This window comes from Camelina sativa, chromosome 5 (assembly GCF_000633955.1).
Source record: "Camelina sativa cultivar DH55 chromosome 5, Cs, whole genome shotgun sequence".
Classification (NCBI taxonomy): Eukaryota; Viridiplantae; Streptophyta; class Magnoliopsida; order Brassicales; family Brassicaceae; genus Camelina; species Camelina sativa.
Window position 1 is genome coordinate 21,607,164 of NC_025689.1, and position 18,509 is coordinate 21,625,672.

Here is an 18,509-nt window from a genome sequence, read left to right on the forward strand (position 1 = left end):
GCCGAGAACTAAACAAATAAAGTTTTCTTGACTCACATCTGAATTAATGACTGAAAACTGCAATTTGCTGGTAGGCTTATCCACAAGACCACAACCAATTCTAATCCATTCTTCATGTAACCGTAAAAATCAGATATTTAAATTTGATTTTTGATAAGATGATGATGCAACTGAAATTTAAAAGAAAAAAGTCTTATGAACAAAAACCTAAATTTGCTTATAACACTTGAATATGCCGTGAAGAAGTAGTCAACACTTAGCTTGGGCGCTTCATCACGTCCTCTCTTTGAAGACACATGCCCAACCATCTCTTACAAAATTCAAAGATCACATTGACTTTTGTATTCAAACGTACGGTTTTTCTCTTCAAGCGTTACTAAAGATGCGAATATACGATGGTTGCAATCTCTTATTTAGGGGGTGTTATTGGATTGAGGATTTTAATAGATTTTAATTAACCCAGGACATTAGTGGATTTAAAAGTCTAATGCATTTGTGTGGACTTTATAATGCATATAAGGTGGATTTGAAAGTCATTGATAATGTATTTTTGGTGATTGTTATGGATTTTTTAAAAAGTTATTGTTAGAAAAAAATATATATATATCCATAAACTGTGTTATACACCAAAATTATATTAAATTAATAACACCCAGACTTTTACACATGTCATAGAAAACTTGAATTAAACTGTATTTGTTTTCAATCCAGATTTTTGGTGTAATTAAAGAACCCAGATGTCATGAACCCAGAAAAAAAAAATTAAAGAATACAAAAAAACACAGATCTGATGAATAAGTGTGATTATATACAAAGGGTTTGAGGAGGAAGAAACAGAGATTGAACCCAAAAAAAAAAAGTGTGATTATATCATAAACCAAAAAAAAAAGTTATAGATCATGAACCCAGAAAAAAAAGTTAAAGAAAACAAAAAAAAAATTCTCAAAAATAATACATATCTGATGAATAAGTGTGATTATATAAAAGGATTGAGAAAAAAAATCAAACAATAATATGTCAAAGGCTAGAGATCCATCTAAAGAGAGGAGAAGAAAATGAAATGATTGAGAAAAGTGTGGTATTGTGTTTGTTCATATTTTAGAAGCAAAGTACGTTGAAATCCAAAATCACACAAAATCCAGTAGATATTGAATAACACTAGATTTTAATGGATTTTTAAAAATACCCAATTGAATAACACCTGATTCTTAAATACATCAAACTCCTTTAAAAACCACAATCCAATAACACCCCCTTAATTTAGGCCTGAGCGTTTGGATATCGGATTGGATTTTTCGGATTTTGGATTTTTTGGATATTGACTCTAACATCCATTTTTATAAAATTTGGATCGGTTTCGGTTCGGATAATTCGGATTTCGGATCGGTTCGGATATGATTGTCGATAACCAAAATTAAACCAAAAGTTATTGGACAATGTTTTATTCGAATACTTTTTAATCTTATTGTACCCAAATAACCATACTAATGGAGTATTAAAACAAAAAAAAGGATAGAAATTAAGTAAATGACAAGGTTCTCATAGAACCATACAAATACATAAAAGATATGAAGCATATCTATCGGAATATCAAGCTATTTTTCATATGTTCGATTATATTCGAATATCTATTGATTATCGGTTTGGATCAGATAATATCCGATATCCAAAATAATAAAAGGCAAGAACCGATCGGTTATTTCCTTAATATCGATTTGATTTTAATCCGCTTATTTTGGTTCGGATACGGTTTGGATTTTTTGATTGAGATTTTATGCCAGACCTAGTTTAATTAGTCCCATAACTCTTTGGCGATTGTTGTTCTTTAGCGTTTAGTCAAAATTTTCTAGGTTTTTTTATCAGCTTTCTTTACAACATTTAGCTGCACTAGTTGTAAAAACATTTATTTTTTTTCTAAATATATTAACAATAAATTCAAAAAAAATGCTAAAAAGGTGGTGAGTAATTGCTGAAACTTTGTTGTTTCTAACGGAGGTGGACTTACGAAAATGGAGCGTTATTATTACAGAAAGGTGGTGAGTAATTGTATAAAACTGATGTTTCACAATTTGAACAAATAGGTAGGATGCATGTTTGTGCAATTTGAGAGATAGTTAAAAGAAAAACCTTACTTTATTATAAAAAAATATATTTTTCAATCATATATATATATATATATATATATATTGAGATAAGGCTTTGTCTTTGATATATTCCATTTGGCATAATTTATCAATGTCTTTTGTTGAGTTCAAGGCCGAAGCTGAAACTAAAATAGAAAAACTGCGACTGAAACGACGAAAAAACAATGAGATGAAGAAACCATTCCCTATAGCGCTGTAGTAGTCAAATTGTGAATTTGATGTTTTGCATTTACTTTAAGATAGATAGATAGAAACTATCACTGAGATGAAATCAAGGATAGATAGATTCTTCTGTTTTTTCACCCGTAAGTGCAAAACAGCATAAGGATAAAAATAAAGAATCAGTTAAACTCTCTTTTAACAAAAAAAAAAAGAAAGAATCAGTTAAACTCTACCATTTGCAAAACGGGTAAGAGAAAAAAGAAATCTGACCTTTTTATTTTATTTGGACATATTAAAAAACATAGTTTTACTATAATTTTTTTCAGCTTTTAATACACTCTTGTTTATAGGTTAAAAAAAAAAATGAAATGAATTCCAATACAGTATTATCTTTTTAAGACCCAAAATAACTTACTTAGCTTGTGTTCAGATCTCCTGATAAGGCTGTTTGGGCAGCTTGCCAGGCTCTTGCATCGAAACTAACCTTGGGTAGGATCTCGACTGGCTAGAAATGGCTATCATCAAAGATTAGTTCTTTCCTCGCGGTCACAATCTTTTTTCCTATTGATTTGTGTATTACATGGTTATGTTAGTAATAATACCCCTGATCAATAACTAAATTTAAAACAAATTTGGGCAAGAACAACTGTAACCCCACAATTGCAAAGACTAGGAACAAGATTTAAGCTTAAGGCACAAGAGAAGGAATCAAAAAGTTGTTCCTCTTGTTTGTGTCACGTCATCTTATTAAACACGCTCCTTGAATGATGTTTCTCTTTATCACTTTTGCAGTAAAGTCTGCTCTTTTATTATAATCATCTTTCTCTCTCACACTCCCCACACAGCTTNTTCTCTCTCACACTCACCCCCAAGCTTTCTCCTTTTTTTTTTTCTAATGGCGATTATCACAGAAGAAGAAGAAGAAGAAGATACAAAAACCCTAATTCCACCGAAAGACTCTGACATTTCGAAATCGGAATCGACTATGAAGAAGAACCCTAAACCCCAATCTCAAAACCCTTTCCCATTTTGGTTCTACTTTACACTCATCTTCTCACTCGCCACTATCATCTTCACATCTCTCTCTCTCTTCTCATCTCACAACGATCCAAGATCTTGGTTTCTCTCACTCCCACCAGCTCTTCGCCAACATTACTCAGATGGACGAACAATCAAAGTCCAAGTAAACCCAGACGAGTCACCAATCCAAGTCTTTGTAGCTGAATCAGGTTCGGTTCATACAGAGAACGTTGTAATCGTTCATGGGTTAGGTCTTAGTTCGTTTGCTTTTAAGCAAGTGATTCAGTCTCTTGGATCAAAAGGGATTCATGGTGTTGCTATTGATCTGCCTGGGAATGGGTTCTCAGATAAGTCAATGGTAGTGATAGGTGGAGATAGAGAGATTGGGTTTGTGGCTAGAGTTAAGGAAGTTTATGGTTTGATCCAAGAGAAAGGTGTGTTTTGGGCGTTTGATCAGATGGTTGAAACTGGAGATTTGCCTTATGAGGAGATCATAAAGCTTCAGAACTCGAAAAGGAGAAGCTTGAAAGCTATTGAATTAGGGAGTGAAGAAACAGCTAGAGTTTTAGGCCAAGTGATTGATACTTTGGGTTTAGCTCCTGTGCATTTGGTTCTTCATGATTCAGCTTTAGGGTTGGCTTCCAATTGGGTTTCTGAGAATTACCCGAGTGTTCGAAGTATAACTCTGATTGACTCTAGTATCAGTCCAGCTTTGCCGTTGTGGGTTCTGAATATACCGGGGGTTCGAGAGCTTTTGTTAGGGTTTTCGTTTGGTTTTCAGAAGCTAGTGAGTTTCCGGTGCTCAAAGGAGATGACTTTACCGCAAATTGAAGCTCATAGGATTCTTTTGGAGGGAAGAAATGGGAGGGAAGCTGTTGTTGCTTCATTAAAGAAGTTGAACCATAGCTTTGACATTGGACAATGGGGAAATTCAGATGGGATCAGTGGTATCCCGATGCAAGTGATTTGTTCTAGAGAATGGAGCGACGAGGGCCAATCTGTAGCTAAGGCTCTTCCAAAAGCAAAGTTTGTCACACACTCAGGCAGCCGGTGGCCTCAGGTTAGAGATTCTTTGGACTTTTAAGGTTACTTCAGCTTTTTTGAATTTGTCAAAGCACAAGGTTTTGTGTTTATACTAAAATACAGCAAGTTCTACCGAATCAATCTCTAGTATGTAATGCAGTAAGGTTATAACCATATCCAATTTCAAAATTTAGAGTGCCGTAATCAACTATAGTTGAGGTTGTTCAAATTTGATTGTTCTCTTGGTCTTGTACATACTTCTTTTTACCAGTAGTTTGGATCTTTACCATCCTGCTCTCTAGTCCGATAGGACCAGAGCATCTTTAGCTCTATAGCCTGTCTTTTAGTGTTGCTTGACTTGTTTGAAGAACACAAACTTGTGAGCTTTACGTTCATCCAATACTGCAATACACTCGTTGAATTTTTTAGTTTTAAAATAAAAATGGCACATTAATCTGAAATGTGTTCGATTAGATGTAGAGTTCTTACTGGCACTTGTATCACTGAAGGGTACATATCTGAGAGTATTCACACAAACTCAATATTGGTTTCCGTAGTGATTTTTTCGAGTTTGAGTCCTTAAAACTTGTGGTCATTTTGATGATGCAGGAAAGCAAATCCGGCGAGCTTGCAGATTACATTTCTGAATTTGTCTCTCAGCTCCCAAGATCCACCAGAAGGGTTACTGAAGAACCTATCCCGGAGAAAGTACAGAAACTGTTAGAAGAAGCAAAGGCTGGTGGTGACCATGACCATCATCATGGCCACGGGCATGCCCATGCTGGTTACACGGATGCTTACGGTCTTGGTGAAGAAATGACTACTTGATAAGTTGATATGCCTTTTTGAGTTCTTGTTGCTAGTTATATTATTATACCATGTGAGTTTTAAGACTATTTTGAGACGTTTTTTTTTTTTTGTTTTTTTGGTTTAAATACTACAAAATATGAATCTGTGTGTTTTTTTGTAAGTCAACAAATTTCAATAGAAAATTCCTCTTACATTTTTTTATTTATAGAGTTCTTATGTCTATGGGTCGTTCCGATTAGTGATAAGCTTACGGTCACGGCTCACTAAATGTATCTTTTGAAAGTGTCTAGTCTCACGCACACATATACAGTAACTTGCTTTACATAATAAATGTAAACATATAAAACACAAACAAACCAAATTAGGAACGATCGCCCGCAACGTGTATATGTTATTTGGTATGGTGCACAAATTAGTTGTCGATGTTTTGGCCTATTTCTACCTCATCGGCCATATTAATTTACTGTACATCTTATTATTAAATGCCTATGTACGTTTTCATTTCATGTTGATGCTTTGACGTTACAATCAACTAATAGATAATCTTACTAACTCTGAATGAAATTATGGAAATCATCAACTAGTTAATCTTAATTCTGAATGAAATTATGAAAATCATCATCTAACCCTGTGTTTTCGAGGCTTGTGTCGGAATATTTTGGCCTTCGATAGTGGTGGATTCAATCTAATTTTTTGATTTTATAGATTAAAAATGATTTTGTTTTAAACATCTGTAAACGACGTAGAAGATTAGATTTAAAGTTACCTTAATATTTTACCAAATTAATTAAAGGTTATAATTTGTGAGAAGCGATGTGAGCACAACACGTAAGCACAATTCACTAATATTGTTTATCAAATCATTTATACTAGGTAATAACCCGTGCTATTGCACGGGATGATTTTTTTTGTTTGAGGTATTACATTTGTAAATATATTTATTTAGTATAACATTTATATTAGTTTGAATTCATCCAATTTATAAAAGTTTAAATTATTAATCGTTTCACTATAATTATTGAACAAGGATTTGAAAAGATTTGGTGGATTCTAGTTTTTATAAGACTTTGAAGGATTTTCGATGATTTGATGGAGTTTTAGAAGATATTTTGTGATTTATTAATAAATTTCTAATAATTATTTTAGGAGATTTGTCTTTAGTTTTAAGGTTTTGATGCTCAGACTCATCTTTATAACAATTTTCTATTCACTTTTTGATTTTTTGATGCTCAGCGTCACACGATGATTGCATTCACTCTTCTGTTAACATATCAAGGGAAACCGAATCAATTTATGAAATGGAATCCTCAAAGCTCATATGCAGTTTCAGAGGATCAATTGATATTTAAGTAAGATAATTTTCACTGGAGATACAAATAAATACCACAATTTGAGGATTTGAAGAAGAAGGCCTTGATTGGAACAACTGTTAGTGAAGCATTAGCATTATGCAGCATGAGCAGTATGCTTCATAAGCTGTATGCTATTATTTATTAACAATGATATGTGATTGGTACAGCTGTTAGCATTTAGATATAAAATTACAAAATTAGACATTTTAAATATACAACTCTAGGTGATTAATGAGGGTAAAATTGTATTTTAATAACTTTAAAACTATTATGCTTGGGAAATGCTTCGTTTAGAAGCATTGAGCTGTAGAACATTTAAAGGCCTTTTATGCTCCCTTTATGCTTTCTAAACAAAACGTGATTGGCTTTCTAAAATCTATATGCTCACTTATATACACTACCAATCAAGGCCGAAGTATGGAAGATATGAAATTGGTTGGAGAATTGAAATTTGGGTTCAATCTGAAATTGAAAAGAGAATCCCTCCATTGAAGCCCTGTTTCAGGATAGTGGAGGAGAACTGTGTAGAAGAAGAAGTGTGGAAGATTATTCTATATTTTTGTTCATTTTGTGATAAGAGTGATGATGACGACATTGACGAGAGTGATGATGAGAATATATCTTCTGTCTTTACGAACTCTTTTTAAAATCCTTCAAAATAACACTTTTAGAGGTGAGATTTGTTTATTCATATTTTTCAAGTAAAAATGTATCCAAAATCTTTAAAAATCAGTTTTTATTAGTTTTTAAAAAAATACTTGTCAAGTTTGAATAACAGTAGACTTGATATGATTTTTATAAATCTTTAATTCAATAACAAGAGATTGCGAATTATTTTGCATGATTTTGTGTAAATACTAAATTCAATAACATGGTATTTGAGGAGAGATTCTAAAATCACAAATTGAATAACACCATATTTTTAAAAAACTCCAAAATCTTTTAAAATCCTTGTTTCAATACCCCCTCTAATATTTATAGTACGTACTAATATTTTGTTGCCTCAATTTTTAAACTTTAATATTTTGTTGCCTTAACTACTTAGTACGTACTATAAATACAATTTTTTCTATATCAAAATTTTTTCAAATAATTTTCCAAGGATAAGTTACCTTTTGTACGTGGCACATGTATTATATATTGGTTCATGAGAGGCTATAAATTGGAGATCAATATCACCATCATAAAACATCTTTTCTTGGTCGAAGCCCCTTAGCAAATTTTTATACATTTTGATTATTCCTCCAAATATTCAAACCCGATTATAGACTTATAGTATCTACAAGGATGAAGTTGGTGGTTTTTTTCTCGCTCGTGCTCATGTTTTCATTGTGTTCTTCGGGTAAATCACAAGTTAAATTAATAAAATCGCTAATGAATTATATAACACATTGGTTAAGTTTAAAGAATAACAGTTTAGAAATGTCAAAAGTTGTTATTTGATTTTCAAAAAATATTTGTTTACATAGTGGTAAGGATTAATAGCCAATACATAGTCTTATTCTTACGAATTTCATACCTAATGACCTGAATTTTAATATTCCTTATGATAAGATGTTTTAGCCAAAAGAAAAGTATTTTATTTTAGTGATCTTCTACATTTTTAATGTAAAAGTAATGAATTATTTATATTTTATAAATTGTATATTTCAGTTTATTTTTCATTGGTTAAAAAATGTTTACGTAGATAATAAATTATGTTTTTTTTTAAAATGAATTCTTTACATACGTGTATATATGAAAATCTTATACATTAGATATAAAATGATATAAAGGGGAGCAATATGTTTCTTTTTTGTCATTGCGGATCTACGTTAGGAGGTAGGGCACGGGCCCGACCCTCAATTTAAGAATTTTTCAATTATTTACTAATTAGTAATTTCACCTGGCTCATTTGGAAAAAGTGCCCCATATAATATCATAGTGTGTGTGTCTACATGTTTTTCATTTTATTATTTTTCCTAAGTGCTTCTATTGCTAAAAAAAAATTACCCTTAGTTAGTTGTGCCCCATATAATTTTCTTTCCTAGTTCCGCCAGTAACACACCTCATATTAATAAAACCAATGTTTAAGAATACGTCTTGTATATTTTGTTTCTTAGGGTTTAAAACAGATAATGGTGTTACTGTCACTTCTAGTTCTATCTATCAACATTCCTCGGACAAGGTAAGCAATACAATAAAACACGTTTTTACTTTCCATATATATCGGCTAATCATAATTATTGTCATCATTTATTATTATTATCATTATTATTTTTAATAAACTACAGGTTGAAGAGAGTAGTGAGAGCCTGATGGACTATCCAAAAACAGGCCCCAACACACCGGGAGGAAGCCGTTTTCGTCCACCACATCCTATGATGAAGAAAAAGATTTCCTCATAAAGAAATAATGTTTAAGACGGGATCAATTGATCATTATAATTGTAATGCGAAAAATTCTTGGGTTTAGGGGGTGGGGGAACCTTTCTCATTCACTCTTTTTTAATAGTCAATCAAAATTTGCCATATAATATTATATTTAAAAACAAATTAAAATTTTTAAAAAAAATTAACTAAAGTAACAAGATTCAGTAGACTTTTTATTAATGAGTTTAATATTAGTTTGAATAAAGGGAGATTCTCAAAACTAGCACCGAAATAAGTTTTTTTTCCAAACTTAGCACAATATCTATAAAATTCCAAAAATAGCAATATATTTCAAAATTAATTTTTCTAAATTCAAAATACTAAATCTTACCCCTCAAAACTATATCCTAAATGTAAAATTGAGAACTCAAAGCTAAAAAAAAGTTATAAAATAAAAATTAATTTTAAATATTTTTTTTTTGAATTTAATGTTAAATTATATTGAAAAGAAAATAAACATTGTTACATTACAAATGCAAATTGTTTATGACCTGTTTTAAGAAAAACATGTTCAGAAGAATCTTATTTTTACTAAAATTAGTCTGAGTAGAACCTTCCTGCAAACCAAGCTTGGATGCTTCTGCCACCTTCATCCTTCATTGTGCTACATCGGTTACGGACGTTTTTGTCTATCAGTGTCACCAGTTTCTCCGGCGATGATGCTGGTTCCCCGTGTCGTCTATCGTTCTGCTCTTTCCAAATTGAGTGTATCGTGTTTTGAAAGGTGTAACCCAACAAAAATCTTGTTGTTTTTTCCAACTCTGTACCGAGAATCAAAGTCATGACCTCTGACCATTCAAAGGCGAACTTGTTTGTGAGTAGCTCTTTGACCAAAGCCTCCCACACCTGTTTGGAAAAGGGACAAAGAAAAAAATAAGTGTTCTCTTGTCTCCAGTGGATGATTGCAAAGCACACAGCCTGTATTGGTATTTAAGTTCCATCTCGCCATTCTATCCCCTGTAGCTACTCTGTTCTTTGCTACCAACCATGTGATAAAAGCAAATTTAGGAGTCGCGTAAGGAAACCATATCGCACGGTGGTCCACCATAATCGGGTGAGCCGTACGTAATTGTTCCCAGGTGTCCTTAGTTTTAAACTGCTTGTGATAGCCACCATGTTTCCCTTTCCATAATGCAACATCGGGTTCGTTTGGTGAGCGGACAAGTTTTTGTTTCCTTATTTCCTCCTCCACCGCTGCAAGCAGAGTTTGTCTTGGACTGCGTCGTCTATCCATGTTCATAACGTCAGCCACAGAGCTTGACATAGGTATACCTAATGCGATACAACCATGGTCACCGATCTTATCATACAGACAACCCAGAGGAGACCAGTGATCAAACCAGAATGAAGTGGACTCCCCATTCTTCACTTCAATTTTAAATATTATAATGTGTTAAATAGTGTTATTTTTGGGAATTTATGGAATGTGTGCTATAAGTGTCCATAAAATTTGTTTTAGTGCTATTTTAGGTTATTTTTCTTTATATTTTATTATTAAATAAAATTATATTTCGGTTTATAAAAGAATGTTTAAGGTTTAGATTTTATTATGAAAACAGTATTAATAATGTTAGGGCTTATGAATTTATAATTAATATTTTGGTTTTTATTTATTTATTAAACTATAGTATGTTGATTTAATTCAATTACTTTAATTATTTAGATAGTACTAGTTATTTTTTCTTATTTACATAGATTACATTGCAAATTTTGATTGACTAATAAATAAAGGGAGAATGAAAGAAGTTCACCCTTAGTGATGAATCCAAGAATTGACAATTTTTTGCAAAACATCACTAAACATAAAATTATTATGATTTGTTGAAATCTTTAAATTCTTATCTTAAATTAAAAATGAATAATACAAATGATATTCACTGAGTCTCGGTCTAAATCCTTAAGCTAAGATTAACATCACTCGACCACCAAATTTTCTAAAACTTACCTGCATGGAATCAGAACTTATGTGAGCGAAAAATCGCTCAGCAAGACTACAAACCCGACGAACAAGTATCAACACAGTCTGATCCCGCACAGAAACATGTTCATGTCTTGGTACTAACCGCCATAAATTCCAAATTAATTACTTATAATAAATTAGATCACATCAGAAGCTATACTATCAGAACTATACTATTAAAACAGAACGACCAGGTATCCAGCAAGGCATCATCGATATGGTAATGAATTGATTCACATTTAACCACCTCTTTTATACAACATGAACCTTCTTAGCTTTCTAAGTTGATGGACATCCGGTGCAAACTAGGAATGATCACATATAGCTAAGGTATTATAATCAATGAAAATAAAAAAGACAAGTTTACAGTTCGCCCTAGCCGCTTCTCTCTCTGGCACGACAATCGAGACTCCTCTTCCCGGCGGCGTCGACTCAGTTCGGTGCCACTGGGCTGTTTTCCGTTAACCGCTGTTCTCTCCTCTCTTATCAAATCTGCCTTTGGACCGCTTTCGAATCCACAGGAGATTCTTCGGTTTGCCATGCTACTCCGGCCATGCTCCAGCTTCAACTCCTAATCGCCCTCTCTGCTTATCCGGTGGCTCGTCTCAACGAGGTGATTCTCTCGAGACTCCAGCCAGCCGATGACAGATCTGAGGTCTCTGGGCTCCATGTGTGTAATGCTCTTCGCCTCTCTTACCAGTTCCCCTTGATGTCAATCCCATCACCTCCTTCTTCCTTGGGTTCTTACCCCATCGCTAGGTGTTCTACTTGGTTGATGCTAGAAGTGAGTTCTGTCTTAACGCCGGAACTGCGCGAGATCTGGTCGTTAAAAGCTTCAACTATGGTGACCTTGTTTCCCCCTCCTGCATCCTTGGTCTCGTTAGTTTGGGTTTTGGCTATTTTCCCTTCTGATCTGCCGCTTTATCCATTGAAGATTTGCCTCACAAACCAGACCACTCTGCTTTATGTCGACCCTGTTTTTGGACTGAGTTTAGATGACTCACGCCCTCAATGCAGCTACCAGCCAAAGTTTCCGCTGTCCCCTCGATCCAGGTTTGAGCCCAAATCTCATATGCGAACCCTGGTAGATAGAGTATTTCGGCTAGTCTTGGTTACATGTTTAATTCTGAAGCCTATTAGTCCCTCTAGAAGTTTATCGAATCCACCTTGGTTAGGTCATTCTGCCTCTATTTTGGTTGGCCGCAAACAATCATATAGTTGTGTAATTGCCTTCCTAGAATGGTTAGGTAAATCCCTTTGTCAAGATCAGCTAGAAAGTGTATACCAAAAGCACACTGAACCCCTTAGTCTGTACCATCACCACTTGCCTCTTGTTTCTAACCTAGTGTCTATCTTAGTGCATCACAACAAAGCCGACAACAAGCTTTGTGTGGGAACCTTTAACCTCCATGGCTTTGAGGTTCATGTGAGGGAGGACCCACCTGCTCTGTTACGCCTTTGCTTTCCTCGCCCTAGGTTCAACCTTAAAACAATCCTATCTTTCAATCTCCTTCAATTTCCACTAGGGTGTAAGCTCGGGTATGTATTATTATCACAATGCAATATCGGCTACAAGCTTTGTGTGGGACTCCTTAACCTCCATGGCCTTTGGCTTCATGCGAGGGAAGACCCACCTGCTTTGTTACGATATTGCACTTATCACATTCGAGTCCCGGTTGTAGCTTTCATCCATGTTATGAGAATTGAGCCAGAAACTGCTTTAAATTTCGCTCAATATGTTTTGAACATTCTCTTATTGGCGAGAGCACCCTCCCTCAATCCACCTATGTTCCACCTTTGTCAACGCTCCGCTGCATCTTTTGCAAGAGTTATTGTTGATCACTTGGTGATCGAGGAAGTCGCGGAGCATGTCTTCAAATGCGTTTCCACCATGGTCCCAACAGATCTTTCAAGCTTTTCTAGCCTCCCAAAGTCTTGCACCTTCTTGGAAAACCAATATATTTATATGCTTTGTAACCTTGTTAAGCTTTGTAACCTTCTATGTTTTTCTATGTATGAACTCTCCTTTTTGAGGATCTAAGTTTAATGGAAACTTGTTTGACAAAAAAAAAAAGCTAAGGTATTACAATCATAGTTAATGAGAGAACATACTACTAAACATATATAAATCCATGATTGTAGTAATTGGAGATATGATGATTGAAGTGATTGGAGATATGATTACATTCTGATATGCCCTCTCAAGATGGAGGGGCTCTTGTCACTCTCCAGTATTGTTTGAGAAGTTCTGAAATGTGGCACGAGGAAGTGGTTTCGTTAGTATATCCGCCAGTTGATCCTTAGCCGAAACATGTGCTACTCTCAACGCACCAGACTGGACTTGGTTATGAATGAAATGATAATCCAGAGCTACATGCTTCATTGGTGAATGAAAAACCGGATTGGCACACAATTATGTGGTACCAACGTTGTCACAATACACGACCGGAGTTGTTGGTAGTTGGATGCCTAGTTCCCGAAGTAAAGAACATATCCAAGTGAGTTCAAAAGAAGTATTGGCGACAGACCTGTACTCGACTTCGGTGGAGGAGCGTGCAATACTCTTTTGTTTCTTCAAAGACCATGATATCAGATGCATCCCCAAATAAATAATATATCTGTTGGTTGAAAGATATGTATCATGATCACCTGTGCAATCTGCATCGGAGTAAGCATGTAAGGACATAGTATTGTCACGGCGAAGTAGAGTCCCATGATCAATGGTTCCAGCCAAATAACAAAGCACTCGCTTGACTGCCGTCCAGTGTTCAACAGTAGGAGCGTGCATAAATTGAGACAAACGATTAACAGCATAGGTCGTATCTAGTCGTGTTAAAGCCAAGTATTGAAGGCTTCCTACGACAGCTCTAGATTCAGTTGGATTAGAGAGTTTGTCACCAGAATGAAGAGTAAGTCGTGGTTTTTTAGCCATCGGTGTCGTGACAGACTTTGCCGCCAACATGTTTATCTTGGCCAATAAATGAAATATGTACTTGCATTGACTCATATGTAGTCCATCAACTCCTCGCTTGACCTCTATCCCCAAAAAATAATGAAGATCTTCATGATCCTTGACTGAAAACCGACTCCCAATAGCATGAAGGGTATGATTGAGTAACGCCGGATCATTACCAGTGATCAATATCATCGACATATACAAGCATATAAACAATGGATTTGCCCCGTCGAAGTATGAACAAGGAGGTATCTACCAAATAGTTTACAAAGCCATTTTGAAGAAGAAAGTTTTTCAATTCAATGTACCAGGCGCATGGTGCTTGCTTTAGAATGTAGAGAGCTTTCCGGAGATTACACACATGGTCTCGATGATCAGCATCAACGAACCCCGGTGGTTGCGTCATATATACGTCTTCCATGAGCGTGTCTTGGAGAAAGGCGTTGTTGACATCTAACTGCCGAATTGGCCAAGATCAATCCATGGCAACGCCAAGAGCAGTTCTTATGGTGGTAATCTTGATTACTGGACTGAAAGTTTCTGTGTAATCCAGACCTTGGCATTGATTATACCCTTTAGCAATGATTCTTTCTTTGCAGCGATTGATTGTGCCATCGGGATTGTATTTGGTCGTAAAAATCCATCGACAACCAACAATTGTAGTTGATGGTGGCAGTGGCAGAACAATATCACACGTATGATTGCGAATTTGGGCGTTAATCTTCAATGTCACTGCCGGCCTCCATCGGTCGTCTTGAAAGGCCTGATGAGCAGTACGCGGTTCATGTGTGGAGGTGGCAACGAGATACTTTTTATTTGGTTTGGATGCACCCGTTTTTGCACGAGTAGATATAGGATGTCGATTATTGGGATTGACATTGACGACAGGAGCAGCGGAGGCAGCATTCGACGAAGATGAGGACGAGGATTGTTAATTTTGGGACTGTGTTTGAGTCTGAGGCTCGGTAGTGGACTGTGTTTGGGCTTCAGTGGAAGATGAGTTTCAGTGGGCCTATGTGTGTGATGGACTATCAAAAGTGTTTATGGATGTTGTAGGAGTTGGACTTGTGTTTGAAAGAAGGCTTGGTTGCGGCCCATTATTATTTGGAGCAGTGGGCTCAGAGGAGGGAGAAACAGCAGATGAATCAGAGGAAGAGGACGATACCTCAGATGACGGAGAGGCAGGCAACGACGGCGAGGTGGATGATAGGTTGTCACGGTGAAGAGTTGAGCACGAGGGGTGTTGCACCGGAAGAGCCGCTGACACAGGGTTAACAAGATGAGGTAACCATAAATCAGGGGATGGAGATTTGATGGTAGAGAAAGCTGAAACATCAGATCCAGATGCAGCTGTAACATCCGCGAACCAAACTATGCGTTTTGGGGATGAGTGTCGACCAATGTTTTTAAACCCGACCCAGAAAGCAAACCGGAAAGCCTTACGGATCATCAGGTCCGACTGCGGATCAAATGTTTACTGAATTTCAATACATATTATTCTTATATATATATGTATATTTTGGTTTTATTAATTTTTTTTTTGACATTGGTTTTATTTTAAAACATAATTATAAATTTCCATACATAATTATGTAAAACCCAAACGAAAATAGAGATTGGTGTTTACAGGAAAACAAAAAAAACCAAGATTGGAAGGTGAAAAGAAAATCACAATAGAAATAAAAAAATAAACCATCTTCAGTTTAAAAATATATGTTGTCCCACATCGAAAGATGGAGGAAAAAGTACATAATTGCTATACTATATTAGTTGGTACCTGCATCACTATCTTTAAATTCGTCTAAGTTAAAATTTTAGTGCTTGGAATTAACCCAAACCGCTGGTTCAACCGCCCGTTAGCCGGTTTTAGCTGAGTTTTTACGGTTATATGCAGGGTTTTAAATGCTTGAGTTTTTAGCATAACCCTGACCGGGATACCTTCTGGTTCACGGTTAAATCGGTTCAACCGGCCGGTTCGATCCGGGTTTCAAAACATTGGTGTCGATCGACACCATTAATTTCTGGTTCGACTAGTTCGATTTAATTATCGATTTGGGTCGGTTTGGTTTAAGGAAAACCATTGAACCGAGATATTTAAAGNATTGTTAATTTTGGGACTGTGTTTGAGTCTGAGGCTCGGTAGTGGACTGTGTTTGGGCTTCAGTGGAAGATGAGTTTCAGTGGGCCTATGTGTGTGATGGACTATCAAAAGTGTTTATGGATGTTGTAGGAGTTGGACTTGTGTTTGAAAGAAGGCTTGGTTGCGGCCCATTATTATTTGGAGCAGTGGGCTCAGAGGAGGGAGAAACAGCAGATGAATCAGAGGAAGAGGACGATACCTCAGATGACGGAGAGGCAGGCAACGACGGCGAGGTGGATGATAGGTTGTCACGGTGAAGAGTTGAGCACGAGGGGTGTTGCACCGGAAGAGCCGCTGACACAGGGTTAACAAGATGAGGTAACCATAAATCAGGGGATGGAGATTTGATGGTAGAGAAAGCTGAAACATCAGATCCAGATGCAGCTGTAACATCCGCGAACCAAACTATGCGTTTTGGGGATGAGTGTCGACCAATGTTTTTAAACCCGACCCAGAAAGCAAACCGGAAAGCCTTACGGATCATCAGGTCCGACTGCGGATCAAATGTTTACTGAATTTCAATACATATTATTCTTATATATATATGTATATTTTGGTTTTATTAATTTTTTTTTTGACATTGGTTTTATTTTAAAACATAATTATAAATTTCCATACATAATTATGTAAAACCCAAACGAAAATAGAGATTGGTGTTTACAGGAAAACAAAAAAAACCAAGATTGGAAGGTGAAAAGAAAATCACAATAGAAATAAAAAAATAAACCATCTTCAGTTTAAAAATATATGTTGTCCCACATCGAAAGATGGAGGAAAAAGTACATAATTGCTATACTATATTAGTTGGTACCTGCATCACTATCTTTAAATTCGTCTAAGTTAAAATTTTAGTGCTTGGAATTAACCCAAACCGCTGGTTCAACCGCCCGTTAGCCGGTTTTAGCTGAGTTTTTACGGTTATATGCAGGGTTTTAAATGCTTGAGTTTTTAGCATAACCCTGACCGGGATACCTTCTGGTTCACGGTTAAATCGGTTCAACCGGCCGGTTCGATCCGGGTTTCAAAACATTGGTGTCGATCGACACCATTAATTTCTGGTTCGACTAGTTCGATTTAATTATCGATTTGGGTCGGTTTGGTTTAAGGAAAACCATTGAACCGAGATATTTAAAGGATTTGTCGAGAGAAGGGTTTTGGCAAGTTTTGTTTGTCGCCGTTTCATCGTTTTGAGAGAAAAAGAGAGAAAAGAAGCGTTCTTGAGTTTTTGGGAGAGTTTGGTGAGATTTCTTGGCTGTTCTTGGGAGATCAGAAGTTAGGAAGGTGCTACAAGCTTGCTAGGAGGGTTGGATTTGTTGTTGTTGGTTATAATCTTCCTATAGAGGGTGAGTGCATGACCATGGTTGATCTAAGCCTCAAATTTCCTTTGTCTTGCTTGTTTGGTGTTGTTTGTGGTGTTTTCTTGCTTGTTATGGTTGATATAGGGTTCTTACGGATTCATATGGCTTTGGGATTGAGTATTGGACGGATTGGAGGAGATGGGAAACGAGATTCGACTCTCGGCTTCGAGTGGTTCGTGATTGCAGAGTCAGTGTCGATCGAAACCAGTGAGCAGCATCGATTGACACTGTGGGGTAGTGTCGGTCGACACCAAGAGCTAGTGTCGGTCGACACTTGGCTGGTATCGGTCGACATCTCCCTTCCAGCGAGACGATACTTGCTTCTTGGTTTGTATGTTTTGTTTGTTGATTGTTTTGGACATTGTTATCTCCGTTGCTTGTGTGTATAGCCCAGTAGATGGGAAGATTGCCTCACTAAGTGTTTATCAAATACTCATGCATCTCAATTTGTGTTTGTGGTGCAGGTAAAGGCAAAGTGTGATAGTGGAATCAAGGCAATGAAGAGGAGGATGTTCTTGAGACTCGATAGGTTGTTGTTTGGCATTGCTAGGTTGCTAGAGTTGGGTCAATAGAACATTGATAGGTTGATGGTTCTATATTTTATGTTGTTTGGTTAATAGATATTTGTTATGCTATATTATTGGTTATTTGATTATTGGATATTTATTGGATATTGGTATTGTTTATTTTTCGCTGATTGGTTTAGTTGTGGTTAGGTGGCTAGTGGGTATGAGACCATTAGTTTAGAGTATTTATTATTATTACTATTGTTATATTTATTATTTATTAAAAAAAGAAAACGGGTCGGGTCGTTTCAGTTTGGTATCATATCCCTTACGGTTCTAGGTTTGGGTTCATTAGGTTTTGTGCTGTAGATGTTTGGGATTGCATGTCTTGATTGATTATGTGAGTTAGTCAATTGTGTGTGGCATGGAGTCCTAGTAAATCCTCTTCGAGCCTACAGTGTGATTCCACGGTGATTTTATGTTTCTGTGTTCTGTTTAAATTACTTGCTTAGCCTTCTGTTCATGGTAGTGCAGATGGTTAGAGAGGATGCTGTTGCTGGTTGTGGTCGTGGACGTGGACGTGGTCGTGGATGCGGACGTGGTCGTGGTAGGGGCAGAGGCCCAGCAGTTAGTGATACTGTGGACCAGAGAGTGACAGTTGAGGGTG

The 18,509-nt window shown here is 36.1% G+C and overlaps 2 protein-coding genes across 2 annotated transcripts; both read left to right on the forward strand.

Moving 5' to 3' along the window:
• On the forward strand, nt 3,158-5,362 carry LOC104787359 (protein AUXIN RESPONSE 4-like). The gene is made up of 2 exons (XM_010512931.2): nt 3,158-4,386; nt 4,959-5,362. Exons 1-2 carry the CDS (start codon nt 3,202-3,204, stop codon nt 5,175-5,177), a joined length of 1,404 nt encoding a protein of 467 aa, XP_010511233.1. The 5' UTR covers nt 3,158-3,201; the 3' UTR covers nt 5,178-5,362.
• On the forward strand, nt 7,702-8,969 carry LOC109133037. Its single transcript, XM_019245568.1, has 3 exons — nt 7,702-7,853; nt 8,614-8,678; nt 8,785-8,969. The coding sequence occupies exons 1-3, from the start codon at nt 7,799-7,801 to the stop codon at nt 8,896-8,898; spliced, it is 234 nt and encodes a 77-aa protein (XP_019101113.1). The 5' UTR covers nt 7,702-7,798; the 3' UTR covers nt 8,899-8,969.